The sequence below is a fragment of the Megascapheus bottae genome, chromosome 13 (genome assembly GCF_031878675.1).
Source record: "Megascapheus bottae isolate mThoBot1 chromosome 13, mThoBot2.hap1, whole genome shotgun sequence".
NCBI lineage: Eukaryota > Metazoa > Chordata > Mammalia > Rodentia > Geomyidae > Megascapheus > Megascapheus bottae.
Genome location: NC_143521.1, coordinates 50,380,939 through 50,408,715, shown reverse-complemented (window position 1 = coordinate 50,408,715; position 27,777 = coordinate 50,380,939). Strand labels below are relative to the sequence as shown.

Below are 27,777 nucleotides of genomic sequence, written 5' to 3'. Positions count from 1 at the left end.
TTAACAGAAGGGGTGGCTAGGAGAGGTGGAAAGGCCGGCAGGAAGGATGGAAAACACTGATTTCCAACTTGCAAAGACTGAACTTTTAAGCTCCCTCCAAACACACGTGTGTGTGTGTGTGTGTGTGTGTGTGTGTGTGTGTGCGCGCGGGCGCGCAGAGGCAGATCTATTTCGTTGATATTAATATATATATATATAAATGTGTGTGTGTGTGTAATTTAAAAATCACAATCTCTCCATCTTCTCGGGCGGGGCACCCAGCGCCGGCCCCTCTCGATCTCCAGGCAACAACCACTGCAGCAGCTACACCCCGCGGCCCTGCTGGATTGAGGATCCGCGTTCGGACCCATCCTCTCCCCATTCTACCCCCCTACACCTACACCCCCGCCGCCCCAGGCCAGGTCACCCTGGAAGTAGGTGGGCGGGGCGGATAAGAAGAGGGAGATCAGAAGCTGGGGGACTCGGCCCTCCCCTCCCCCACCCCCATCCCTCCGGGAAGCCTTTCCTGCCTCCACCAAACTTTGCTGGGGAGCGTGGGAGCCCGGGAGCGCGCGAGCTCCGCCCCACGCCGCCTCCGCCAGGGCCTCACCTCCTCTCCCCAGCGGGCGAGGTGCAGGCACCCTGCGCGCCGCCGGGGGCGCGGCCTCGCCTGGAGGGGCGGAGCCCAGAGGAGGAGGGGGAGGTGGAGGAGGAGGGTGGGGGAGCGGATCGGGGCTCCGGCGGCTATATAAAGCCCCGCTCCGGTTCAACTTCAGACTTGAGGTTATTTATTTGGGAAGCGCCTGGACGGCGGGGGTTGGCGGCGGCGGCGGCGGCGGCGGTGGCGGCCGCAGATGGTGGTTTAAAAAAGAGAGCAGAGAGCGAGAAAGGAGGAAGAGAAGGAGGCGGCGGCGGCGGAGGCGAGGACAGCGGGAGATGGGAGCGTCCAGGCTCCCGGGCGCAGGCCGGAGCTGCCCGGCTTTCCAGACGCAGCGCGAGTCCTGAGGAGGGAAAAAAAAAAGAGGGGTGGTGGTGGTGGGGAGCCACTTGGGGGGCCCGCGGCCGGCTCCGGAGGCGCGGGCTGGGGTTGCCGTGGGGCTGCGCTCCGCGCCCGACCGAACAACTCCAGTGACAACAACACCCCACCTTCCTTCCACCCGGCCCGGAGAGACTTCGTCCTATTGTTCAGACACTTGCCGGGGACTCGGAGGACGCGGACCGCCCGCCCGCTCTTTTCCTCCCCGGAGCTGGAGGCACGGAGGACCGTCTGCAGAGGGGAAGGGGGGCCTTCGGAAGCCAGGGCTCCCCGGGACCGAGGCCGCCGCCGAGTCAGGTGCAGCGTGGCGAGTCGGGCGTGCGGGCGGCGTCCCCGCGTCTGGCCGCCACCTCCGGCCGCGGCGGCGACGGGAGAGGAGCTCCGACGCCTGGGAAAAGTTCCTGCACTTTGAGGAGGGGAGGGGGGGAGGCCGCGCCCGCCGCCGTCAGCTGGCTGTGGTTTCTCCTACCTTGGCCGTCAGGTGTCGGCCGCGGAGCTGCAGTGTCTCCGGGCGACGAGCCGGGCTGACCCCAGGCGCGCGCGCGCGCACGGCGGCCGCTCGGCTGGAGTCCGGGCTCCACCTGGAGTGGCGGACCCCACCGTTCCCACGGTCGCCCCGCGGGACGCCTCCGCGGAAGCCGCCTCGGGGACCCCACCACCTGGGCCTCTGCCTGTCCCCTCTGCCCGGCGGCCACTCCGCCCCCCAGTCCTGCCCGCCGCCCTCCTCCCCACGCCGCCGCCAGTTGCCACTTAGTCCTGGCAAGAGGTCAGCTCCCCATCTTGGCCTCTTAGGACTTCCTCGAGGGAGGAGACTGGGACTTGGTGGATATTCCTGGCCCGGCTGCCGGGGTCGGTTGGATTTGCCCTTTTGTCTTTCGGCGTGACCTCAGGGCCAGCCCTGGTGCAAAGCGTCACCAAGGACGCCGGGCGGGGAGGCGGGATTGCCGAGACGTTCCTCCGGCGAAGTGCATGTGTGTCTGCAAAGCATCCTTGGCTGTCGGGAGACGGAGGAGACGGCGGGGAGGAGGGGGGAGGAATCCTCAGAAAAAGGAGAAGCTGCGGGAGCGAGCCGAGCCCCGCGCCCCCGGGCCAGAGCGAACGCCCGGCCGCTGCGCCCCCGCGCGCCCTGCCCGGCTGCCCAGCGCGCTGCGCTCTTCTTGGAGCCCACTTTGATTGATCAAGGCCATCCTTACTACCGAGCACCGGTTCTTCTGCCTGGTTGCGTCCCCCCTGCTCACATAGGCTGGGAGCAGGGGCGCTGAGGATCGCAAGAACGCTCTGTTACACCCCGGCAAACGCGTAGGCAGTCTCTACACCTTCCCGGGCATTTGGAACACCAGCTGCTTTGCCGCCAAGTTGGTTACTTGTGAGATAGCCGATCATCTCCTTCCTCCCCCACCGCTCGCTCCCTGCATCCTCCTCATCGCCGCTTTGACCAGGACGATTGAGATTTGATTTGATTTGATTTTTTTCCGGGACTTAAAGTTGACCACAGGAGCTGCAGCTCTGCTAGGAAAGAGACTGGAGGACAGGAGCGTGCCTCTGCGGATTGGGCTTTACTGATCGGTATTATTTGACGCACACATCCTCGGGCACTTTGGACTGCTGGTCCCCTGCGCAGGGCCTTCAGATACTGTTTGGTTCTCTGGAAACAGGGAACTAAAGAGACATCCCCCTCACCCCGCACCCCCCCATCCCCCCCCCAACGCCTGCGAGCCGGGAGGCGGGGGGAAGATGCCTGGCGTTGGCTGGCAGATGCTGTCCCTGACGCTGGGGTTAGTGTTGGCGATCTTGAACGAGGTGGCACCTCAGGCGTGTCCAGCGCAGTGCTCCTGCTCCGGTAGCACCGTGGACTGTCATGGACTGGCACTGCGCAGTGTGCCCAGGAATATCCCCCGCAACACCGAGAGACTGTGAGTACGGGCCCGAGCCCCCCTCCACGCCCTTCTTCTGACGTGCCTGGGTTCCATCCCGGCGGAACCCTGCATGCATGCGCACCTGGGCTGGATCCCTGGGAACGCGAGGGACTGGAGGGCACTGTGGGGGGGGCGGGGTCCGCGGGCAGCTGCGCTGGGTCCCTCGGTTCGATTCTTGTCCCCCCCCCCCAGCGCCCTGCTTCTTCCAGGATGGCTGGGTAGGAGAGAGGGAGCTCGTGTGTGAGAAGTAGGGAGACGGGACTTTGTTGGCGGGACGCAGTCAGAGGGGGCCACTTTGTGATTTCAGTCTCTCTGCGGGAGGTTTCAGTCCCCGCCCTTGTCACCTGTGGGAGATGCGGAAGGGATAGCGGCGGGGGGGGGGGGAGAGGGAGCTCTCCAGAGACACACTTCCGCTGCCGGGCTTTGTGTCGCCCTCCTGGGGACGAAAGGGGGTGGGAGTGGACTTGGAGAAGCCCTAAGATACTCAGTAAACTGCCCAGGGAAGGGACCGGCTGGCCTGGTGGCAGTGTGTGGCCAGTCCTGTGCCCCCCCCACGCCCCCGTCCAGCTCATTTCTACAGGATGTGGAGGGGTGGGATTGGGTCTGAGAGGACTCCTGGAGCGGGCCACCGTGGCCGTGTCCAAACACCGTGCCCAGTCCGTGGAACAAAGTTGAGAATTCTTTCTTCAATATGAGTCATCCAAGCGGGGTCTGAGTGCTTTGGCGACCCCGGTGCCTCCATCGGTTACCCTCCCGCCCTACACCCCCCCCCCCGCCCCGTCCACCTTCCATGCAGTCGTGCGCCCCTTCACGTGGCCGCCCGAGCTGGGCTCTGGCCTCGCGTCTCCGCGCTCCGCTGCCCGCAGACATCCCCGCCTCCCCGTCTCCGCGAGGCTCTAATGAAGAAGTAAGCGGCGAGCCGGAGTGACGGCCCACGCGCTGCTGGCGGGCGCGCCTCCAGTTGGGGGAAGTGGAGCGTGGAGGCCGCTCTCTTTGTGAATGTCGCCTAAGTCCAGCCGCCGCCAGGCGCCCGCCAAAGCGTCCCGGGCGCGCTTGGCCTCGCAGGGTCGTGCCCCGGTCCTGCAGGCGCGTCCCACTCCCGGCCAGCTAGGTTAGGTGGCTAGAGCGAGCCCTGGGAAGCTGGGTCTGGGCCTCTGCCTTAGGTGTAGGGGAGTGGGGTTGCTAAGAGGACCTGCCTCAAGCCGTGTTGCTGCACCCTTGAAGCCATCGGAGCCTTCAATCGCCCAGTTCTTGATCCGGCCCAAATCTGGTGGGCCTTCTCTTCCTTTGCGACCTGACTCCAGCCTCCTGTCCCCTCCCCCTCCAAACCCTCAGTGCTAGAAAAGTTAGGGACCTTACCAGAGGGTCTTAGGCTGGGAGAACCCATCCGTGCTTATCTGAGGTGTGGAGTGGGGACTCACGTTGTTTCCAATAGTTCTTTTTTCTTTTCTCTTTTTTTTCCTTTTCCTTTTTTTTTTTTTTTTAACAACTTGAGTTGATGAGTGTTTTGCCATCAAGGATGGGGAGGTAGGTCAGCAAAAATGAGAGTAGCAATACAGAACTCACTTTTGGCACTTGTCATTTTCCTGCTTTTCAGTATCCTTTAAAGTTTAAACACTATTGTGTCCTAAAGGAAGAAGCTGGGAAAATGGCAATTGCATTTTGGATAAACAATAGGCATTAAAGAGCATCTCTCCTAAGGCAAACTAAGAGCTGGCTTATAAAATTCTATTATCGGCAAAGTAAACACTTTAAATCTACAACTTAAAATCCTGTGTTTAAAGTGAATTAAGAAAGAACTTATTTCCACCAAAGAAAGACTCCAGTTGGCTTGGTTTTACTTTGGAAGCAAGGAAAGTTTAGATCTTGATCTGAGATGCCAAAAAGTGAGGGGGCTGTGATTTCTATAGGGAAAGTGATGGTTAAGGCAGAGCAAATTTGTTCAGGCCTCTGTTCTACCCTCCATTAACAATGTTCACTTTCTCCATCACACCACAGCTTCTCCCTGAGTTGCAAATGAGGAGTTTAGTTTTCACACAAACAAACAAAGTTGCTGGAAGATAACTGCCTCTAAATGCAAGCCTGTGAAGTGCAGTGCTATTCTTGGCACTTTTTTGTTTTTAACATTGCTTTAGGAAGTTCAGCCACCTGGCTACCTAGTGGTCTGAAATGTTAAAAAATTCTTTCTTCAGTTTTAACTTCTGGAAAGAGACTCCTTAGGGGTCTGACACACACTTATAAAAAAGAGTTAAAATTGGCAGTTCCTTTGTACAACTAAAGATAATTTAAAAACCAAAATAAAGTTGAAAACACATTCACACACATCACAAAGCTAACTTTTCCTGACAAGTTCAACACTTCCTTTTTTTCTCTCACATACCCACAAGAATACATTGTATAAACTAAATCATTGATACAGTGTTCTTTCAAAGGTTGACCCCTTTCTTTCTCCAGTTTACTTTCTAAGTGACATCATTAATAGAATTGATTTTGAGTCTTGAAAGTTCTTAGTTTAAACTACTTCTTTTAATCAAATGTGAATTAAAACATAATAGGAATAACATAGTACTTTCATTTTCTGGTTGTCTCTTAGAGATCTGAATGGAAATAACATCACTCGGATCACGAAGACAGATTTTACTGGTCTCAGGCACCTCAGAGTTCTGTAAGTGTGTCTTGCTGTATCTTAAAAGTATTTTCTTTGATTGTAAGACTGCATATGTAGATTGTTAGTCTTCTCAGATTTTACAAGTGTTGCCATAAGAACTAAAATTTTAAAGGTCTTTTTTTCTTTTTTTATTGCCAAAGTTTTAGTAAAAATGTAGGGCTTTTATGATTGGATGTGTGCCAAAGGATGTTGTCCTGTATGTTTGTTTTATGCTGTGCTTTGTTCATATAAAGATGTAGATTAATCGCCTTCACAATAGGTGTAAACTATATGAGACAATGGATATTTGAGGATTTAAATTTACTTAGACAAATTTAAGTGCATCTGCATTTTACTATAAGAGTAGTAGAAATGAGTTAAAACAAGTCGGACTTGTTTTCTCCAGAGTGCACATAGAAATAATTTCTACCATTAAAATCAAGCAAAAAGGCTTTCAGCAGAATTGGGGAAATATATATGTATAAATACATTGGTGTTAATTAAGTTTCCTAGATGGTATGCCTTTGTAGCTAATAAAAGTTGTTACAGCTTCAATTAGTGGGAGCATTAAATTAGCTGTAAATAAACCATTACTTGGAAATCAGTATCACATAAAATTGTTTTCCTCCATAGCATTTTAAAAATTTATATTTCAATCACCCCATACCTTAAACCCTATTCAGTGCTCACTTTTTAAAACTTATTTTGGCCCCTTTGAAATCTTCCAGTTGCTGATGTGTATTTGTAAATCAGAATTTAGGTGTGTGTTAGGTGAATTACTTCATGCTGATCCCTTAATTAAGAAGAACTTAGTTGAAAACTAGCAATCATAAGCAATTGTCACAACTTAATATGATGAAATGCGGTTCATTTTTACTATAGTTTAAAGGTACAGATGCTTAACTGGAAAATCTTGTGAACTGTGTTAGTATTGTTTGTCTTATAAAAATAGTGGGGAATGTGAGTTCTCATATATATCATCACTATGTGTGGTATTGGATCAGATTGAGATTCAGAGCAACATTTTAAAAGACAAAGAGGTTACATGTTTTCAGATGCTGAGCTGAAAACTTTCTGATGAAAACATTAACAAGCATGTTATATTTTGCCTTTCAGTCAGCTTATGGAGAACAAGATTAGCACCATTGAAAGGGGAGCATTCCAGGATCTCAAGGAACTGGAGAGACTGTAAGTGTTTTCAATTCCAAACTTATGACAACATGACTATATTTTAATATGTAAGGCACTTAAATTTGCAGATTATGTCTTCAACTATACATCTTAATGTCTAAAAATATAGAGAAAATAAAAGATGATGAGTAAGTTTTTTCCAATTAATTTACAAGTAGAGGTTCTAGATAAAGTGTACTGAATCATAATAAAGTACAAAAGTACACTCTTACTTTCTTGACACTATTTTTTTTTTGGTGAAAGATATTCTTATGTGTTCATTTGATTAGTCTCATTTGCTTATGAAGGAAGAAAGGTGGAATATTTTTGCAATAATGGCATAGTATTCAGCTTATTGTCATTTTAATTAACAATTTTGTTGTCAGTGACTTTGAAGAAGTATTTAAAATTGTTACTGATTATGATTTGCATTTTGATATGTGATACTTGTGGTTAATATTGTTCATAACAATTTTCAATAGTTTTAATTTCATTCTGTAGAAACTTCTAAGCATTTTCTGCTAGAGAATTATGTTAATGATTATTAAAGATTATTAACAGTATTATCAAAGTATGGTCATGTAATGTGGACTCTTATTCTTCCCAGAAATGTAAATGTTGTAAACTTCAAATTAAACCTTTGTCACATGCAAAGATTGCAGGAATTGCTACAGATTACATAAGGACAGGTTTAATGTCTGTAGAAGAGAATATCTATTTGAAATAGTAAAACTGCAAACTTTGCCATGTGAAATTGGAATTATCTTGTTCAATGTCTTGATTACTCAAGTTTGGTTTGAATTTTAGGGAACTATTAAAGCCTTATTTTAAGTTGCAACAACTATTTTAATAAGTTTTCATGCCAGCTTTCATAGTTACTTAAGGTCAAAATAAAAGCTTTACTTTAAATAAAGAAATGTGTTCATTTTAGGCCTAACACATTCAATTCAGTAAACTCAGGGACAGAAGTTATTTCTATGTAATGTTGTAGAAAGGGAGAAATCACTTGTTATTTTCTGTCAAATAGGTGAATTTATGAGGTCATATTTTTATCTCTTTGAGTAAAACATAGAAATGTCTATTATAGCATGAAACTTTAACCATTACAAATATTGCAATATAGGGAATATAATTGTGGAATTAAAAATAAATCTAAAATCCCTAGTTGGATTTGGGGGATAAATAAAAACAAGAAATACTTGGTTGAGTTCATAACAAAGTTCATAAGTTCATAACCTATGTGAGCATGTGAAAGTGCTCTGAAATAATTCTTCTTTGAACTGTTTTATGTGTTTTACTGCATAGCCAGTACTTTGTAACTCATATTCTTAAACCATCTATTGTTTTTAGGCATTGATAGATTTTAAATGAATAGATAAGCTTAAATAATCCTTTCAGCATTTACAGTTTAGTCAAAATTAACTCCTAGTTAGTAAATGTCTCTTGGTTCTTAAACAACCTCTAAATCATAAATGTCTTGATGTTTCTGTATTTTTAAAATTTGGTTATAGTATAGTTTTTAATCTTTCTGGGAATATCAGAAGAAAATACTTTCTCACTCATAAAAAAGACTAATCATATCAAATACACTTTCTCATTATTATTATTTTTTGCAGTCACTTCAGAGTATCATTTGAAGTTTCATCTTGAATAAATTAACTTTTCCTACAAATTATTAACCAGATGCCATGTGATATGAAATTAAATTAGTGTTGTAAATAGGTGCTGTTCTTTGACTTTTTTTCCAATTCCCCTGGGAATGTCACTTCATCTTAGAACAATTTTCTGTTCTTCTAAGGCGAAGTCAGATGTTTCAGAGCAGAAGGTTTTCTAATTTTGAGTGAAAACTAATATATATGCAGGACATCTTTACATCACCCCAGCTGTTGGCCAAGAGCAAATATTTCATATTTGTGAGGAAAAGCTGAGAAAATTCCTTTTGTTTACAACTGCCAAATCCATCTGATGGAAGCACATTGTTATCTGACAGCCAATTCATCTCCTGGGGACTCTGCAAGTCTAAACCATTTCTTGGGAACATTGTGGATACACTTTTCAAATATTTATTTTTTAAAATAAAATACGTGAAAATGGTGAAGCAGTTGTACTGAGGAATCCATTCACATAATTGTGAAACAAACCATTTTAAATTTTCTTTGCTAACTCATTTTCAAAAAGAAAAAGAAAAGAAAACCACCTTGTGGTTCCTTTTTCAAATTATGTTAGCCTGTGTTATGTACCAGGTTAGTATAATCCATGTTCTTAACATCACCAAAATGATATGATTCCTCACAAAACTGCAAGGAACTAGGAGAGATGAAGAAAAGGGGTTAATTAACTTTTAACTATAAATCGTGTAAATTTACATGATTTTTAATTATTTAGATATACAAAAGTAAGTTGAACTCTAAAATATTAAAAGATATAGCAAAGTAGATTAATGTTTAAATGTTTTTCATAGTAAGTTTTCTCTCCTTGTGTAAAGAAGAAACGCTAAATGCATTAATGAAATGAAAATTTAGCATTTTTATTCTAAGTTAACATAACTTAAACAGTTACACTTTGTATTTTGTAAGTATTTCACTAGTATCTCTTTATTATTTTTAGCAGTTAAGTTTGAACTTGATTTAGAGAAAAAAAGAAAATAGTAGATAAGATCTACAATTTTTCTCTAAATCATCTTCTCTTTAAGTCTTTCAAAAACAAAATCATTTTAAGTTGAATTTAATGTCACCATGGAATTGGGAAGCCATTATTTGTAAATCTAAGCATCATAGCTACAAAAGGAAGGTACTTTTCCATTCCAAAGAATGGGCGTGATTCAGAATATTTAGACTGTCAAGGTGAATGCTAAATATTTAAATTCTTCCTTCCCTATTTGCTATATCTTCCTCCCTTCTTTCCTCCCTCCCTCCTTTTCCTCTCTTACTGTCTTCCTTTCCTTTTCTTGGCTTTTTGTTTTTTCCCCCTGCCTCCTTCATTACTCTCTCCTTCTTTCTGTTTATAGAAAACAGACTTAATGATGTGATCGTTATCAGAATGTGCTTATACATCCATGTGAAAGAAAGCTTTAGTCATGCTTTAACAGCTCAAATACATGACTTCCTGTGGTGGAAGTTTGATCTTATATTCCCAGACCTAAAATGTGCACTGGCAGGTTTTCTGTGATGATCTTTATTGTCATTTACAATTTGTTTGTGTGTGGGGAAAAGTAAAACGTCTTGAGCATGTGTCTTTTGCACAACGTATTAACAGGATGCCTCCTATTGCTTAATCACAGGTTTCAAAGGAAATATAAGGTAGTTAAATGACCAGCTAATTCAATCAAAAACTATAAGCTAGAACAAAGAATCAGACATCGGGAACCTTTCCTTATACTTCCAGAAATACTAGGATGTATTCAGAATTTATTCTCCATGCAAAGTTATTATTTAAAGATATTTTCAGCTGGTGTAATCTTGTCCTACATGGTCAACAAAAATAACATTAAGACCTAGAAATTCTGTGGGCTGTTATAAAATTCTGTTATCACTTCAACTTTGCATAAAGTTGTGATTATGAATCAGTCAAGAGTTTCATTGCTTTTTAAGATGTTTTTCTCTTTATTTTGAAACTGTAACTGAAATACATATATGTCTAGCTTATGTTAGAACCCATAGCTTGCCATGGAAAAAATCTTGGATATTAGAGTTCATGTGGATTTACAATTCCTTATACTTTTTATTAAAGAAATTGTAGAAGTGACAGAGGCAAGCACATTTACCTTTTCCACCAATAATGTATAAATAAATGTATGCTTTCTGACAAATACTGCTTGATATTCTCTTAGTTTCAATATCTATATCTAAATATCCTTTTTGTCCTGTCCTATGTACTTTGTCTTTGAATAGTCATTTGTTTGTTTGAAAAGGAGAGTCCTGAAAATACCACTATAACATATTAAAGGCAAGAATTCTGAAAAATAAGTCTACTGTTCATTTAAATATTTTAAAATTTCCACCAAACTGACAAAAAGAAAATCTCAGAGTTTTACTCTAGAAAAGTCTTAAGTTCCTTTACAGTAGAGCCTCTATTCGAAAATAAACATTATATTCTCATGAAGGAATATCCTAAAGGCTCATTTTTTCTCAATCCTGGAAATGTGGTGGGGGTTTTCTTGTCTTCTTGACCAGATCATTTTTAAGCAAGTGACAGTGTGAGGCTGGGGATCTTGACACTAGGGTTTTGGCTGAAGTTTCCACACAAGAATTCATTGGAAAGTGTATGCTGTGCAAAGGGTCTGAAGGAAAAACACTCTTATCTTGAGTTCTCTGAGTATGCAGAGAATCCCTCTTCTGACTGGTCCTCTTCAGGCAACACATATCACATATATTTACTTATCATAAAGCAAAATAACTGAAAATCTACTTGGAGAAAGAAGGCAAGCCCATCTCAAAACAATATCCTCTGGCATCTCTGTACTAAATTTTAACCTTGTAGTCAATACCTTAGAACTTTTTATTAAAAAGAAGCACATGACATTTCAACAACTTGCATATGCACATTGTATAAGAATGATAGAAATGATGTGTTATTCATTAAATGCCAATTATTCTCATGCCTTTCTAAGCGGTATGGCCTACTTTAAGTTACATGTCTTGATGGGCATCTTGGAAAGCTGTAAAATAAGTGTCCTGTAACAAGTATGGAGTATCCCTTCCTTTCCAGAGTTCCTTTTGCAGTGTGCTTTTTTTCTGGGGTGTGGGGGGGGGCTCTTGAAGTCAAATGGTGTTGAGAAGACCTATTTACTCATTGTGGACCATGTTCTAAACTGTGAGGCAGAGAGGCTGTTTATTTTTCCCACATCTGTTTTGGGTTCATCCTTTGTGGCAGTGTTTGCCGGATGCCGTGTCCTTTATCCTTCCCCTAAAATGAGTAGTTGAGTTTACACTGTTGCAATGTCTTTGTGGAAGGAGCGAATGTCAAATATTTCACATTGAAGTCTGTCTTTTATTGCTTCTGCATACCTTTCTGCTTGAATTATGCTTTCTAAACCACATCTCACCACATTACAGTGAGACCCCTCTCCTTACAGACTTCGAAAGGACCATCCTTCTTTTTTCTTGAAATAATTTAGTATCTGCTGGATTATAAGGAATATTGGTGAGAATGCTTTCATAATGAAAGGGTTGTCATTCTAGGGCTAATTTGATGTTACTCAACTTGGGAGATCTCTTTAAGATTAAGTTTACCAAGTTTTTTCAGCTTTTGTCCACTGTGAATAGATAGGTGGGCAGCTCTGGGGTGGGCTATGTGTCGCTTTTTTAAGGTTCTGGCTATAGAGTAGAGTGCTGGTTGATTTTAGGTTCCTTGTAATATTCTGTGCTGGACCCTTCTGGTCCTTGGAATGCCAGACAAATACTTGTCAGTTGTACTGTGAATCATGCTTTTTGTGCGCACATGCGCGCACACACGCGCGCGCGCGCACACACACACACACACACACACAACACACACACACACACACTTTTCAAACTGGAAAAAAATGAGGTAGGAGAGACTGTAGAAAATTGGTAGTGCCATTTCTCCTGTAGCCTGTTATGATACTGCTTCATATTCAAAACCTGCTTTCTCATCTGTAAGGCACTCTCATATAGCACAAAACTCAAGTAAGGTAATTGTACATACTCCACAAAAAGCTTTGAAGATATTACATGAAAAATTACAATCTGTACATCACCACACCTTTCATATTTCGGAAGAGTTGACTTTGGGAATTATTTTACTAAAGAATGTGGGTAGTAAATTTATGCATGTGTATTTGCAATTACTTTTGGATTTTTCTTAGGACATAGCATGATTTCACTAAAAGGGAATACCAACTGTGCTTCAACTTTTATCTCAATGTATTTCTTTTCTCTTCCCTGAACATGTAAAGAGATATTGATCGGGAAACAGTCTAACTGGGAGAGCAACACTTTTACTAGTCAGTGTTGACTTCTCCAACATGAAATACACGGAACAAAATTGTCGTTGATTACTGAAAATACAAACCTCCTGTAAGATAAGCTCAATTGATAACTATGGAATATTTAAACTTTAGTTTAATATAAGATGCTAAAATATTTCCTCTGAAATGTTGGAACAAGATTTTAGAAGATAAATAGAAATTTTACTGAAAGGCAGCCACAAAAGGATCTAATTCATTCTGTCCTTGATCATTACTATTTGAGAAAGTTTCCTAGAAATTATCAAGCCAAGCTGTGTGCAGTGGCTCATGCCTGTAATCCTAGCTACTCAGGAGACTGAGATCTGAGGAATAAGGTTCAAAGCCAACTCTAGGCACAAAAGGACCTGAGACTCCTATCTCTAATTAACCTCTAGAAAATGAAAATTAGGGCTTAACTCAAAGGTAAGGCAGCAGCCTTGAGCTAAGGAGCTCAGGGACACTGTCCAGGCCCAGAGGTAGTGTGGAAGCCTTGAGCTGAAGAGCTCAGGGACAGTGCCCAAGCCAAGTTCAGGCCCACACACAAAAAAAGAAAATATGAAGCCAACATTGATTGAATACTTATTATAGCCCATATATGATTCTAAAATACATCAGTACATTAACATGTAAATGTAAACAATGTATCTTTGACTTTCCTTTGTAAAATTGTATTCATTTTGCATTTTTCGTTAGATGGAAGGTCAAAAGTACTAATTGAATTGAGGTGAGGGTTTTCTTTAAAAAAAAAAAAAAAAAGCAGATTGCAATCTCGACCAAAGGAGAAAATTCCCAGGAACATCTGGCTGGCAGATAGTTTAGAACAAAGCTTGTCAATAATGCTCAAATTGAGATTGCTAAGAATCAGCATTTCAGTTGTCTGTGGTGTTTTGTGTACACAGATAAATTACTTCTTTGGAAGTCACACTCAAAAATAGCTGACAATACAGATCGGTTGTTGAGATCTCTTTTCACCTTTCCTTTAAGAAAAAACATACTTGAGAAATATATCAATCACAGGCTTTCCTGAAACCCTGATGTACTGTCCAGAGAATTTTCAGAGTTCTAGTTTCAGAGTTGATATCACTGAATCGCTGGTATCTCCTTAGACACAATTGAGCATCCCTGCTCAATTGACTTATGTAGCCTGTTCAATGATGCTAATTCTCATTGACTTTCATCAGGGCAATATCCTTAACTCAGTGCATGTAGTTTTCTAGTCTTTGGACCATCACATTTTAATGTCAGTGCATTTAAATTAGAGATTTATTATGAAAGTATTTAATTCACTAGTACTTTTTCTGTGATAGTAGATGTGAGATTACACTTTCTCTAGTATTATGTAATTGTTTTGCATTTTATAGTCTTTAAAGTAGGGCTACATTTTAAAAATATTCATTCAAGATTTAATTCCTTGTCATTTTATAATACTCTTTTCTCAGAAATGTGAAATGCACCTACTACCTGATGAATGTAACTGTAACCCCTCCATACATTATCCCAACAATAAAAATAAAATAAAATAACAAAGGGAAAAAGTTTGAAAGAGTTTTGTTTTCACCTTAAAGTATTATGTTCATTTTACCTTAGGACTATTTGAAGAGAAAATGGAATAGAGCTAAAACATACTTACATACTTTTGTGTAAGTATTAAGCTTCTTATGAACTTCTCTGTCCAATTTTTCTGTGACACTACCTTGTCTTAATGGCTCCTAATGGAAATGCACCATGCTTGGTCTACATATAAGAGAAATGTATTTTAAGTGTATTTTCCATTTCCTCTGATTTAAAATATGTTTAGAATAATGAACTGAATATAAAGTGCTAGTTTTTCAAACTTTAAAAAGCAGTGTTTTGTGTTTAGTGTGTTACGAGGTAGATTATATACAACTATGTCTTCCAGCCTTACATTGCTTTGCATGATTACTTAGGAAAATTCGATTGCGTTAATTTGAGAAGGGGGATTCAGAGGATAGGTTCTGGAGTCAGGCCACATGGAGCCCCAGCTCTGCTTTCAGTGGAACATGTTAATACATGCACATGTGCTTTTGTACATGATAGCTTAATTCTCAGTCATTTTATAATACTCTTTAAATTTAATTTTATTGTCAGAGTGATATACAGAGGGGTTACAGCTACATACATAAGGTAGTGAGTATAAATAATAAATAGTTTGAGTTTTGCAAGTATGTTGGGAGAGAGAATATAGCTAAAAATATACTTACCCTCTTCCTTAAGGAAAGCAAAGGCAAACTTACACTGCTTTTGTATGTGCACCGTGGTTCTTTAGGTCTTCCCTAAGAAACTCCAGAACTATGAAAAAGATGATAATAATTATCCAGAGAAAGATATTACTGCTATCCAATCTGAAATAACTTTCTTAAAGCATATGAAGGAATGGAAAATAAGACATATTGACAAGAAAGCGAATAGCAGCTGTCCATTGTTTAAGCACATTGAGTTCCTCCCAGCTTCTGGGTGATGCAGAGAACCTGTGAGTAGAGGAAGCTGTGAATGAGGAGGTGGCTGGACAGGATAGGAGGTGACTAATTTAGGGAACCTGGAGGCAGATTAGATGGTAGGGATCAAGATTAATACAGGTGCATCATTTAGCATGACAGAGAAAAGTGGTCCTGATACAGAATGCATATGCTTTGCCCTGTCTGAATGGAATAAAAATGCAGAGAGCCATTAGTTCTCATTCAACATTTCCTAAGAATGTACTAAGTGCCAGGGGAGACGGGAAATGTAGAATGAGAACAGACCAGGTCTTTGTCTTTTGATACAGTGCAAAGCCTAATGAAGTACTGGAGAAGGAGAAGGAAGCAGAAAGATATGGACCTCAGACTTGAAAAGCTCAATGCCTCATGGGAAAGAGACCAGGACATGAGTTAATAGAATATTGTGTAAGAGACTCTTATCAAGGGGACAGATACTAACTGGACTGAGGGGAACTGGGGAGTTTCACACAGAGAACATAAGAAAGTACCATTTGGCAGGAAGGGAGAGCACTCTAAAAGCTGCAACTGCAGGCACTGTGGTTTGAAGGAGCATGTTTATTGTAGATGGAAAATCTGATTTGTGTTTGTTCATCAGATGTTTGAGATATGATTAAGAGCGCTTATCTCTGCCACTTTAGAAATCATGATAGATGAGCTCTTTGGACAATATTCTTTCAAGTGGCAGAGAGCCTACAAAACTTCTGATGACCACCATTGTGATAATTTGTAATCAGTTATGCTTTTTCTGAGAGACAAATAGTACATAGTCAGAAGTAAGCTATATTTTATTAAAATTGGAAAATAGTAGCTTTTAGAAATACTGCCTCCTCAGAATCATATGTAAGAGAAAAAATAGTTTTGGTTTCACTTTAAACCTGAATGAGTTTTAAAGTATCAGCCTCTTTGCCTCCTATTTATCTTTGAGTACTTTTCCTTATTAGTGTATATTTTATTAAGGGCTGAGAGAATTTCTGTGGGTTACTAATTCTTTACAAATATGAACTTGGAAGTGGAGCTCTGGCTTATGTAGTACTTGAATGAAAAAGCTAAGTGTGAGGCCCTGAGTTCAAACCCATAATGAGATAAAGGAGGAAAAAAGTATAAATTTACCTGAAATTCATGGTTACTGTTTAGTCTCATGGCATCTTGGAATAGAAAAGTTTTGAATCACATTGCTCTAGCTTTACATTTAAAACTCGGCTCTTTACTTTTCATTTTTATTTTAATTTTCCTTTCCTTTTATTTTTTATTTTCATTTTAATTTTTTGTAGGTCATGGGGCTTGAATTCCAGTCTAGGCACTGTTTTTGAGCTCTTTTGCTCATGGCTAGTGCTCTTTGAGCCACCCTTTTTTGTGGTTAATTGGAGATAACAGCCCCATGGGGACTTTTCTGCCTAGCATGGCTTTGAACCATGATCCTCAGAGCTCAGTCTTTTGAGTAGCTAGGGTTACAGGTGAAATGATCAGGAGGGGAACTGCTGAACTTTTGCTGAATGTGTAAGGTCAGGAGTAAAGAGTTTGTCAAAGCAGAGCTCCCTGTTTCTGTATACATCTAAGTCTATGAACTTTATTACCTACTTTCCTAGGAATTGTGATCTCTGTTCTCATTGTTGCTCTCAGGAAACTAAGGAAATGTCATTCTGATTCTCCCTTATGAGCAGTATTGGTATATCTTCTCTCTGTGCCCTTTTAACATGGATCTTTAAGACTTAGGATACACAGCTAGAGTTTTCAGTGTGAAGTTGTCATAAATGATACCTTCTTTTTCACCTCTGAAATGAAACAGCTTATGAAACTCCAGTGTATTTGTGTGTGTTCAGGCTAGCTACTCAATGTTTTATTTAAATTTTGGAAAAGTGAAGTGATAGGCAGTTATTTTTTTTTGCCAGTCCTGGGCTTAAGCTCAGGGCCTGAGCACTGTCCTTGGACTTTCTCAAGGCTAGAGCTCTACCACTTGAGCCTCAGCACTACTTCCGGCTTTTTTCTATATGTGGTACCGAGGAATCGAACCCAGGTCTTCATGCATGCTAGGCAAGCACTTTAACCACTAGGCCAAACTCCCAGTCCCAGGCAGTTATTTTTAATTTACTCTTAAATTGTACACTTACAACAGAGTCAGAGTACTAATACATCAGACATAGTATTGATTATTTTATTTGTAGGTATGCTTAGCCCAAAAGAACTTGGTAACAGAGAATCAGGGCTTATGGTAAACTAGAGTTGCAATAAAATTATTTTTATTCTTATTACTTTTATTTATTAACTAATTTTATGCCTCAGTACTGGGGCTTGAATTCAGAACACCATGCTTTTACTTGTCTTTATCAAACTCAAAACTGGTGCTCTACCATTTGAATCACATTTCTCCACTTCCAGATTTCTACTGGTTAATTGGGGATAACAATCTCAAGGATTTGATCCTGGAAACTGGTCTTAAACTGGGATCCTCTGATCTTGGCTTCCAGAGAAGCTATGATTACAGATGTGAGCTACTAGCGTTCAGCAGTAATCACATTCTTGTTTAAAATACTTAAAACATACCATTATCAGCTAAACACTTTTAAGTATTCCTTAAATAATGTGCTGTACCACTGTTGGCTGGAACTCCAAACCTTAAATTGGGTAACATATGAAAAAACTATGGAATGAGTCTTCATGTCGGATTGTTTTCTTCTGGCTTCACTGATGGGCCAGATGATGCTGTCACATGCTTATTCTTTTAGTAACCACTTTTCCAGTTAAATAAAAAGGTAAGAAAATTGAAATTTCCATTTCTCTAAACTTCTTGGCCAAAAATCTAAACCACTTTAGACAGTCTGTGAATTATTTTAAAACACCACTTACGGTAGAATTTTTCTGCTGTCTGTTGAAACTGTCTGACAGACTGGAGTCTGAGTGATGTCACCTTTCATTGGTTTGCATATTCTGGTGGACTGCCATTGCAAGGGATTTGTGTTTAAGTGTTCAGGCCCCATAATCATCATCTGTCTAAGCATAATGGAAAATTGCATGAAAGATTCATATAACAAAAGGTGTAACCAACTTTGGATTAGTAATGCTTGAATTTTCTTGAATGTCATTTTATTCTTTCTTGAAATACAAGATGAGGCTTGACACTACTACATCACAAACTCCTGGGTACATATTTTCTGTGTAACATGAGCTTTGTTTTTGTTTTCTCGAAAGGCGTTTAAACAGAAATCACCTTCAGCTGTTTCCTGAGTTGTTGTTTCTTGGGACTTCGAAGCTATACAGACTGTAAGTAGACACAAATAGTTATTGTTGCTTTGGGGAGTACCTTGTGTTTTATTAGATGTATTGTGTCTGTTTCCTTGAGTTTTCCTTGAATTTATCGACTAATAGATTATGGGATTAAACATTTGTGTTTTCATTTTCTGAAGTTAATTTATGATTGCTTTTGTGTGGTTCCAACATGGCTTTATTTGGTTTAATATTTCCTGGCTCACATATGTGTTATTTTGTTTGTGTCATCCTTTAAATTTTTTTTTCGTTACATGGTATTGGGGAAATTTGCTTATTTCCTATTGGAGCCTTTTGATTGAAGTTTCTACTATGCTTCCTCCTAAGAGGAAGCTGTGGATGTTTTCTTGTAAAGTTGGGGGCTCTTACTATCAGCATTTTTTTTGTACTGCTTCTTTACTTGAGGAATAGTATTTATTACTGCAAAAATATTATTATAAGGTAAAGAGTGCTGTAAATTCCCTCTTAAGTGTTTCTTTCAATGTCAGAATTCTGGCCTGTGCCATACATAGAACTGAATAGAAGCAAAGGTTTTCCTATCAAATACGTCATAGACTGTTCAAGGAAGTTGTTCTGTAAAGGTGCAGATTATAAGTATGAGGTGGAAACAGATTTTTCCTTCTTGAAATGCTTGCTCAATGACCTAATGTGTTCTAGTGAAAAAGTATTTTCTAAAGCTTTTAAAATGTGATGTTCAGCCTTTGAATGACTTTGTAGAGAGGAGAGTTAAGCTATGAAGTGTTAGGAGAAGATAAGTAGCCATGACTATATTGATGTTCTTCTATGTTGTGGGGGAAAATAACTGCGGGAATATATAAATTGTTCAGAGTGGTTCCCACCTGGATGTTTGAGAAGTCCCATATGATTGTATTTGCAGAGAATGAGAGCCAATTGCTTTATCTCCAAATATGACTTTGAGGCCAAGTCTTTGTAGCCTCTAATTTCACTCTAGAAGTAGGAGGACCTCTCTTCCACACATATCCTTACTACAACCACATTTTCTTCTCTTGCTTCCCGATAGCGTATATATATCTTATGTATATATATGTATATATATATATATATATACACGTACCTATGTATGCAAACACACACATCCCTCTTTTTAAAAAGCATACTCTAAGATCTGTTTTTGATCATGGTTGCAGACTGCTATCCACATTGTCTGCTCATATATCAGTTGAAACTTAGTTTGTTCTTAATATTTCCCAGAATGCCATTGTCTTGTTTTAAATAATATTCACTTTCTACTTTAGTTACTGGTGATGGGGAGGACTTCAAATGGTGAATTCTAGACATAGAAGTGTTAAAAGAATTACTAGCAGTGTGCCTATAAAACACACATGGCAGTATGTTTGTAATGCACTGCAAATATGAATTAGAACAGATTGTTAACTGTAATTGAAGTTTTTAAGCTCAAGAGGAAATGTCTGATGTAACATCTATGGTATCTTGGAGAAACAAGAATATTGAGTGTTTACTCTAGAATTACATGGATAAATTGCCCCAGGATTTTTAAGATACTGCAATGAATTTGCCAAATTCCCCCAATAGCAAAGTAGCATGACATTTTTACCATCTTTAAAAATATCATGTGGTGGACCAGGAGATTTTTCTCACATTTGTTTTGATTTTGTAAGTTTTTGAAACTTCTATGGAAGAGACTTGGAACTGTTTCAGAAGTCAAAAATGAGTTTAACAGAACCCATAAAAGTCTGCTTAAGATTGACAAAGGTCCCCTCCTTGTTATTCAACCATCAGTATAGTCTTTGGCTGTGTAACTTCTCCCTGCATCCTGAAGTCAGAATCTTTCTTCTGAGTTGAGTTACTATACCCTTACTTGAAGTAGATGTAGGTTAATTGTGAATCATGGTATTTCTTTTGAGAGGAATCCTTAGAAGCTCCATGTGACAACTTCTTAGTGCTGATGACTGGTAATTAAATTAAAGAGCACATATTGAGAGTCTTTAATAAGCAAAGGGACGAAAGTATGTAAATCTGACTATCAAGCTAATGCAATTATGAAGAGCAAGGAGACACGCATACACACACACACGTACATGTATTTAGTAACACGTCTAAAACAAATATAGTAAATTTGAAAATGTACCCAAAATTACATTGGAAAAGTGTGCTTCAGAAATGAGTCTTGTGCAAGCCAGATTTAATTGGCAGAGCAAATGATGCCGAATTTTTGACAAATAATGGAGAAGACAATATTTGGTTGTTGCATGTACGTATTAATGATCTTAGCTAGGCACTGCTGGCTTACACCCTATAATCCTAGATACTCAGTCTGCTGAGATTTCAGGATTCACATTCAGTCAGTTTGGATAGAAAAGTCTTTGAGACATGGGTCCAGCAAAAAGCTTGAAGTGGAGGTGTGGTCTAGGAGAGCACCAGCCTCAGAGAAGAATACCAGATCATTAGGCCTTGAATACAGGCCCAAGTACCAGTGCTCGTGTGCATGCATTTGGACATACACACAAGCACACACATGCACACATGTTACGTATACATGCACCATATTTGCTCAAATTCATAATATAGGATAGCCATATGTTTCTAGAACTCACAAAAAATTAGAATTTATTTTCATTAGAAACTATTGTATAATGCGAATCAATATCTAAATTTGCTTTTTTTTTACAGTATCTTTTAACTTAATGTAGTTTTCCTAATACATCACCAAGTAAAACGTTTTCCAGTTTCATCTATAGATCATAGCCTGGTATTTGACTTTTAACATTGTTTGCTTAGATGAAAGCTATTCTGATGAATTGGACATCACACAGATTTTCTTTGAGCTTTTGTAAGGAATAATCACCATTTGACTGTTGGCTGAAAATGAGATTCCAGGAGACTCACACATACTTTTTGCAGAACCTAAATGTAATATAAAAGAAAAGCGGGTATACTATATATGCATTATGATTCGACACGGTTGATTGCTGCTAGCGGCCAAATATTCTTTCCCTTTGCTGTCTGCTCCAATTTCTCTTTGGAGGAGTTGAGAGAGCATTGCATGTTCAGGTCAAGATGTTTGCTCAGAAATAGTAGTACAGTTGCAGCTGTGTTTGTTGGAGCAGGAGACTAGTTTAAATACCATTGCCATTTATCCAGTCCATTAACAGAACTGTGTAAAATAATACCAACTCTGTGTAAACTACAGGACAGTGTAATAAAATTACAAGCACTTGTTGATAGATGAAAAGTGTAAGTAAAGGGAAAGTAAAACTTTAAAGGCTGATAGGTGGAACATTAAAAGTTAAAGGGTAATAGGTGGAAGGTTAAAAGAGACAGCACATAGTTTTTTTCTATGTATACCTTGTAGAGGAAGAGATCATCCACCTTTTTTTAATTCTTTCCCCAAACCAAAGATGCATTTTGTGTGATCAGTCTAAGAGTGAAGAAAATTATTTTCAGAACAGTATGGAGCTATTTAACTGCAATAGAGATGGTGATACATTTTGAAATGGTTGGCTATGATTGGTCAACATTGATGATTAGGATATATAAATCTTTTAGATAAATACAACTTTGAAGATGGCTTATGATAATGTGATTCACAGTTTCCAATTCCGAGCTTGCAACTGCCAGTCTCGACACATTAGAGAGGAATTTCATTGATAATACCGTGGTTAGGCATTTGGTTATAAATATTTGGTTTGTGGTTTTTAGTTTATTTCCTTGATTATTACTATATTTACTCAGAGTTCTAATATAAACTTGACTATCCACAATGTTTTACAAAACAATATTTTTACGTGTATCTACCAAACAAAACCAACCCCCCACTCCAAATTAACAACGTATGTCCAGGTGGCATACTGCTTTGAGCAAAAAGTTTTATTTTTGGTTAAGAAGTGATATTTATCATTCCCTGTGAATTTTAAACTACTGAGTTATCTTGTTTTCTGTACAGTGGTGAGTAAAGCCTAAAACTAATTTAATGCTTACTTGAGGCGAGTAAGAATTTGCCACTTAAACAGAATGCGCATATGACCATTCATTTGCTATCAGAAATCTCAAATTCTATCCTCCGGAAACTGTAGCAGTAATTGGGACTTTTTAAAGCAATAAATTTAATTTCTGGGTTTTTTTTGGCCAGTCCTGGGGCTTGAACTCAGGGCCTGAGCACTGTCCTTTGGCTTTCTCAAGGCTAGAGCTCTACAACTTGAGCCACAGCAACACTTCTGGCTTTTTCTATGTGTTTGATACCAGGGAATCGAATGCTGGTCTTCGTACATGCTAGGCAAGCACTCTTGCCACTAGGCCAAACTCCCAGTCCCTTAATTTCTGTTTTGGTTTAAAAACAATGTTTCTCTATCATGACAAACAACTAAGCTATGTTTATTTTCCCTTACCCACTTCTGTGGGAGCTTAATTTTTGTTTCTCATTAAAGTAGTTTTAGAGCAATGCTCAAAACTATTTGAATGCTCAAATAAATAGAAACATGCATATCATTCATTATCTTGTCATTCAGATAAAGCTACTACCATAATTGGCAATTATACTTTTTTTTTTTGTGGATCATGGGGCTTGAACTCAGCCTGGGCAGTGTCCCTGAGCTCTTCAGCTACTGCCCTACTCTTGAGCCAAGCCCTACTTCCCATTTTCTAGGGGTAAATTAGAGATAAGAGTCTCAAGTCCTTTTGTACCCAGGCTGATTTTGAACATTGATCCTCAGATCTCAGCCTCTTGAGTAGCTAGGATTACAGGCGTGAGCCACTGTGACCCCCTGTATTATTTTTATGATTATACATAGCAATGTAGTAGAAAAACATTTTTTTAAATGTCCCCAGGTGCTAGTATGGGGTTTGACTTTTGGAAATACCCAATAAATATTTGATGTATTGACTTACATCTCTGTTGGGCTCAGGATTTGCCACTTGAATGAGCAAATAGTAAGTTTGGGAAGGCGTTATGAATAATAGAGAAGGTAAATTGAATTGTTATGTTGATTAATAAAATAGGTGACTCTCTTAGGTTTTCTAAACTTTGAAGTATTTCAGATAGATTTTTTTTGCCAGCCCTGTGGCTTGAGCCCTGTGGCCTGAGCACTGTCCTTGGGCCTTCTCAAGGCTAGTGGTCTGCCACTTGAGCCACAGCACCATGTCCAGCCTTTTCTGTGTATGTGATACCTAGGAATTGAACCAGGGTCTTCTTGCATGCTAGGGAAGCGCTCTACCACTAAGGCAAATTCCTAGCCCCAAATAGTAGATTTAAAAAAAAAATTGCTTGTGGGGCTTGAACTCTGAGACTGGACACTGCCCTGAGCTCTTTATCTCAAGGCTGTCACTCTACCACTTGAGGCACATCTGGTTTTCTGGTGGTTAATGGAGATAAGAGTCTCATGGACTTTTGTGCCAGGTCTGGACTTGAACTGTGATCCTCAGATCTCAACCTCCTGAGTAGGATCACAGGTGTGAGCCACCAGCACGCAGCTTAACTTTGAAGTATTTCAGTGAATACATTCCAATCAAATTGATCCATCCCTAAGCAAATTATAGGTAAATTTCAGATAACACTGAACTAACTCCTTCATTTTTACCTGTAAATTTGGTCACAAAGGATTCTCATCCTGCCAACATTAAAACTCAATATGACAGTGAAGTCTCTATAAAAATGCTTCTTGTGGGGGGAGGGAAATGGGGACAAAAACATGAGAAGGGGTATCAATGTGTGAGAAGTAATTCCCCTGCTACCTGACAAATGTAACTGTAACCCCTCTATACATTATCCCAACAGTAAAAAAATGCTTTTTCATTTAACTTCTGCTATCTCTTATTAAAGGTTGGGTTATGAGAGGTGTCAGGTGCCATTTTTACTGTTGACCTGTTGTTAGGCCACTGTCACAATAAATCCAGGAGAGCTTGTACAGGAATTGCAGGTTACAATTGTCAGGTTTCCCTAGTCCAGCCAATTCAACTTCATGTCTCATCTGGAAAGCTGTTCTGATACCTCCCCCTGACTTGTTGCTGAGGCTGCTGCAGGACTGTGGGTACTGAGGACAAGAGCTCTTCGGGAGACGCCTGCCATCTTACCTTGTATGCTGACTCTCACATAAGGGCAGGAGAGTGACCCCCTGATTGTCGATAGCAAAGAATCAGTAAAAGAGATAAAACTTGGAAAAGCATTAACTTTCAATGATGAAAACATCAAACCCTTTATTACTTATTAACTTATTACTTACTTATTGTTATAGCACAGTAATTAAAATATTAAGTCATTTATTACTTATTAACTTATTCACTGCTGATCCTAATGCACAGTGTGGGCCTCATAAAGTGGTGATATGTAAAGAGAACTCAGTTGAAAGTAATTGCCTTTATGTAATCCAGAGGTTTATTTTTAAGCAGAGATCAGAACCTTGTCATAAGCATATCTGAATATACTTCAGAGAAATGGTTACCATTTAGTACGAACAAAACCAAACCAAAAAATGGGCACACCATTGAAAATGGCTTAATTTTTATTTTGTTGCTTTTTAAATCAATGTGTAGAACTTAAAAGTTATATTTGAGATATGCCTTGAAGACCTAGGTTGTTGTTGGTGGTGGTGATTGTTTTTGATTTTTGTTTGCCAGTTGTAGGGCTTGAACTCAGGGCCTGAGTGCTGTCCCTAAGCCCATTCATGCACAAGACTCTACCACCATTTTTTGAGTGGTTAATTGAAGATAAGAGTCTCAGGAAGACTTTTCTACCTGTGCTGGCTGTGAACATGATCCTCAGAACTCAGGCTCTTGAGTAGCTTGGAGGCTCCACTGATGTCTGGCTTGGGTTGGTTATTTTTACTTCAAAGACATCACAAATAGAAGAGGTGGTGCTGCGAAGGCCGACCTCTGACGAGATTCTGTTTTAGCATCCCATGTTATGGATTCTGTGTGTGAAATCCTTGGCAAGTTTGATACCAATAGATCAATCTCACTTCTCTGTGCACATTTAAGTGCTTGCTTTCCCAAACATAAATGTGAGGCCAGAACACTAATTTTTTCACTTGTAGTTACTCTTCATAGTCCTGGCTGTATTTAGTGACTTCTGTGATAGATATTGGGGCAGAAATTGTGACCCCAGATAGAATGTGGTCTTCAGCATTGGTTAACTTCTGTCCTGTATTATGCAAATGAAAAATATCACAGAGAATGCTTTCTGAAATACGATTTTAATGTGTGTTTTCAAGTCTACAAACACCGACATTGGATAGGCATCAGTGCTTAATGTTTTAAGATTTGGGTGTAAACTATCACAATGTGGAAATGGAAATGTAGTTCAAGTGGTACAGCTCCACTTTTGAGTAAAATCCAAGTGAGAACTTCTGTCTTAAGTTCAGTGCCACTAACAGTGCATGCATATGCACGCTTGAATGAGCATGCTCGTATACACATACACACAACTAAATCATTACAATGGCACAGTCACAGCAATCTCAAGATTAGAATATTTGGCAGAAATTCATGTAAGTGCTATTCCTAAGTTTATGTGTTACAGCATTTTACATTTAAGTAATGTTAATTTACATACATATTAACATTATATTTTGTTACATTACATAAAATTTGATTTAATATATACCAGAAGGGAGCAGGTATACAATACTCCTTAAATGTGAACTTGAGGTTCTTTTATCTTTGGAAGCCATTTAACATTTCTGAAATTACCCTGTCTTTCCTGTGCCAATAGGAATGAGTGTATATATTACTTTCTTGCTGGGGATATCATGTATCATCATTTAGATTCTGAGTTCATTAGAGTGTTGTCAACTTTGAATCATGCTAGAAAATGTTTGTATTTTTTTCGTGTGTATAGAAGTCACTCAAATGTCCTTGAAATTTGGCTTCTGCTACACAATTCTGGATCTTATTTCACTATCCCCTTGCATTTATTTTCAGCATAATAGCATATAAATATGCATAGCCGCATTAATTTTTCCTCAACTACAAATTGACATAAAATGTGCATTTGTACCACATTATTTCTCTTTCATTGACTGCAAAAGATACATTATGGGCAGGATATTGTTAATGAGATTGATTCACTCACCTACCTGATGACCAGTCCAGTCTTAAAATTCACCTATACCATGAATTAAGGGAAGAAACAAAGTGACTGTGACCAAAGACCTATTTGTTAGTCTGTACATTTAAATAGCTATTTTAATTATATGTTTTTATGACATAAAATGAGGCAAAATATGAATTAGAAGATGCTGAGTAAACTCTTTCAACTATGCAAGAAAGATTTATGTGAACCCCTAGAATTTTTTTTCTTTACTATTGGTGAGAATTTCCATCTTTAAAAGGGTATTTAAACCATTTGTCTTGTAATATATAATTATGTTTTGGACTAGGAACATCATCATCCCCATATCAAATGCACATGTGATTTTCTTAACATGCATTTTGTTGAGGCTACATATTTTGTTGAAATGCAGCACCGACTGCTATCCTTTCAGCATGCTGGTTTGAAATGCTGTTTCATAATGTGTTTGGTTTGAAGTTATTTTTGTTTTGTTTCGCTTTTGCAGTAATTCTAATGATTCATAGAGACATAGGCATTACAGTCAGATGAGTATGATGTGTGTCTCATTAGTACCTGTGACCCATAACCAAATTAATTTCTACCACTGAATTCTCTACGGAGGGCTTTCCTTAGAATAATCTGTGAAATTATGGTGTTAGGCATCTTAAGATAGAAATAAAAAAAAAAACAAACAGTAAACTAAATCTTTGAGAAAGAAGCAATAAAAAAAGAAAACCCAACCAAACCAAAAATCCTGGCCCATGTCATGCCTGCAATCTAGGCGACCACATTGTGGTGTGAATGGTTATTTGAGGAACATCTGTGCCTCTTGAAATGACCCCAAATGAATGTTTATGGCTGAGTATGGCAACTTGATTTAAGTGTTTAAAAAAAATCTCAAAGAAAAGAGAAATAAATGAGTCTGGACAGAGAATGGGAAAGATAGCTCTGCCTCATCTCGATAGGTTTCTGGTAGTAGTGGAAGATAAAAGCTCAAGGATGTGAATGGCTGAGAACAGTGCACAGAAAGGTTGATTGCTTCCCCTCCAACAGTTCCAATGGATGGAGAAAAAGCCTAATTTAAAGTTCTGTTTGTTCTATGTCTTAAACCATCAGAATTCTCTTTTAGGAGCGGAGGAATGCTCTGGAGGAAAAAGAATCCAAGGATAAAAGTCATTGCAAGCCAACAATTGTTCTTAATCCTCACAAAATGCTGGAGAAATTAAATTTATTCTTTATTGCTCGGAGTGTTGCCTGGGTCACTGGGCGATGGGAAAAT

At 39.9% G+C, this 27,777-nt stretch overlaps 1 protein-coding gene across 2 annotated transcripts in view; it reads left to right on the top strand.

Annotated features, from left to right (window-relative positions):
* The first annotated feature begins 2,707 nt into the window (after window positions 1–2,707).
* Slit2 (slit guidance ligand 2) overlaps window positions 2,708–27,777 on the top strand; it is a 313,542-nt gene continuing 288,472 nt past the window's right edge. For both annotated transcript variants that reach the window (XM_090343777.1, XM_090343776.1), the window contains exons 1-4: window positions 2,708–2,928; window positions 5,525–5,596; window positions 6,695–6,766; window positions 18,401–18,472. In XM_090343777.1, the coding sequence (XP_090199903.1) occupies window positions 2,750–2,928; window positions 5,525–5,596; window positions 6,695–6,766; window positions 18,401–18,472 (395 nt within the window). In that variant the 5' untranslated portion in view covers window positions 2,708–2,749. The remainder of the gene's footprint in view (window positions 2,929–5,524; window positions 5,597–6,694; window positions 6,767–18,400; window positions 18,473–27,777) is intronic.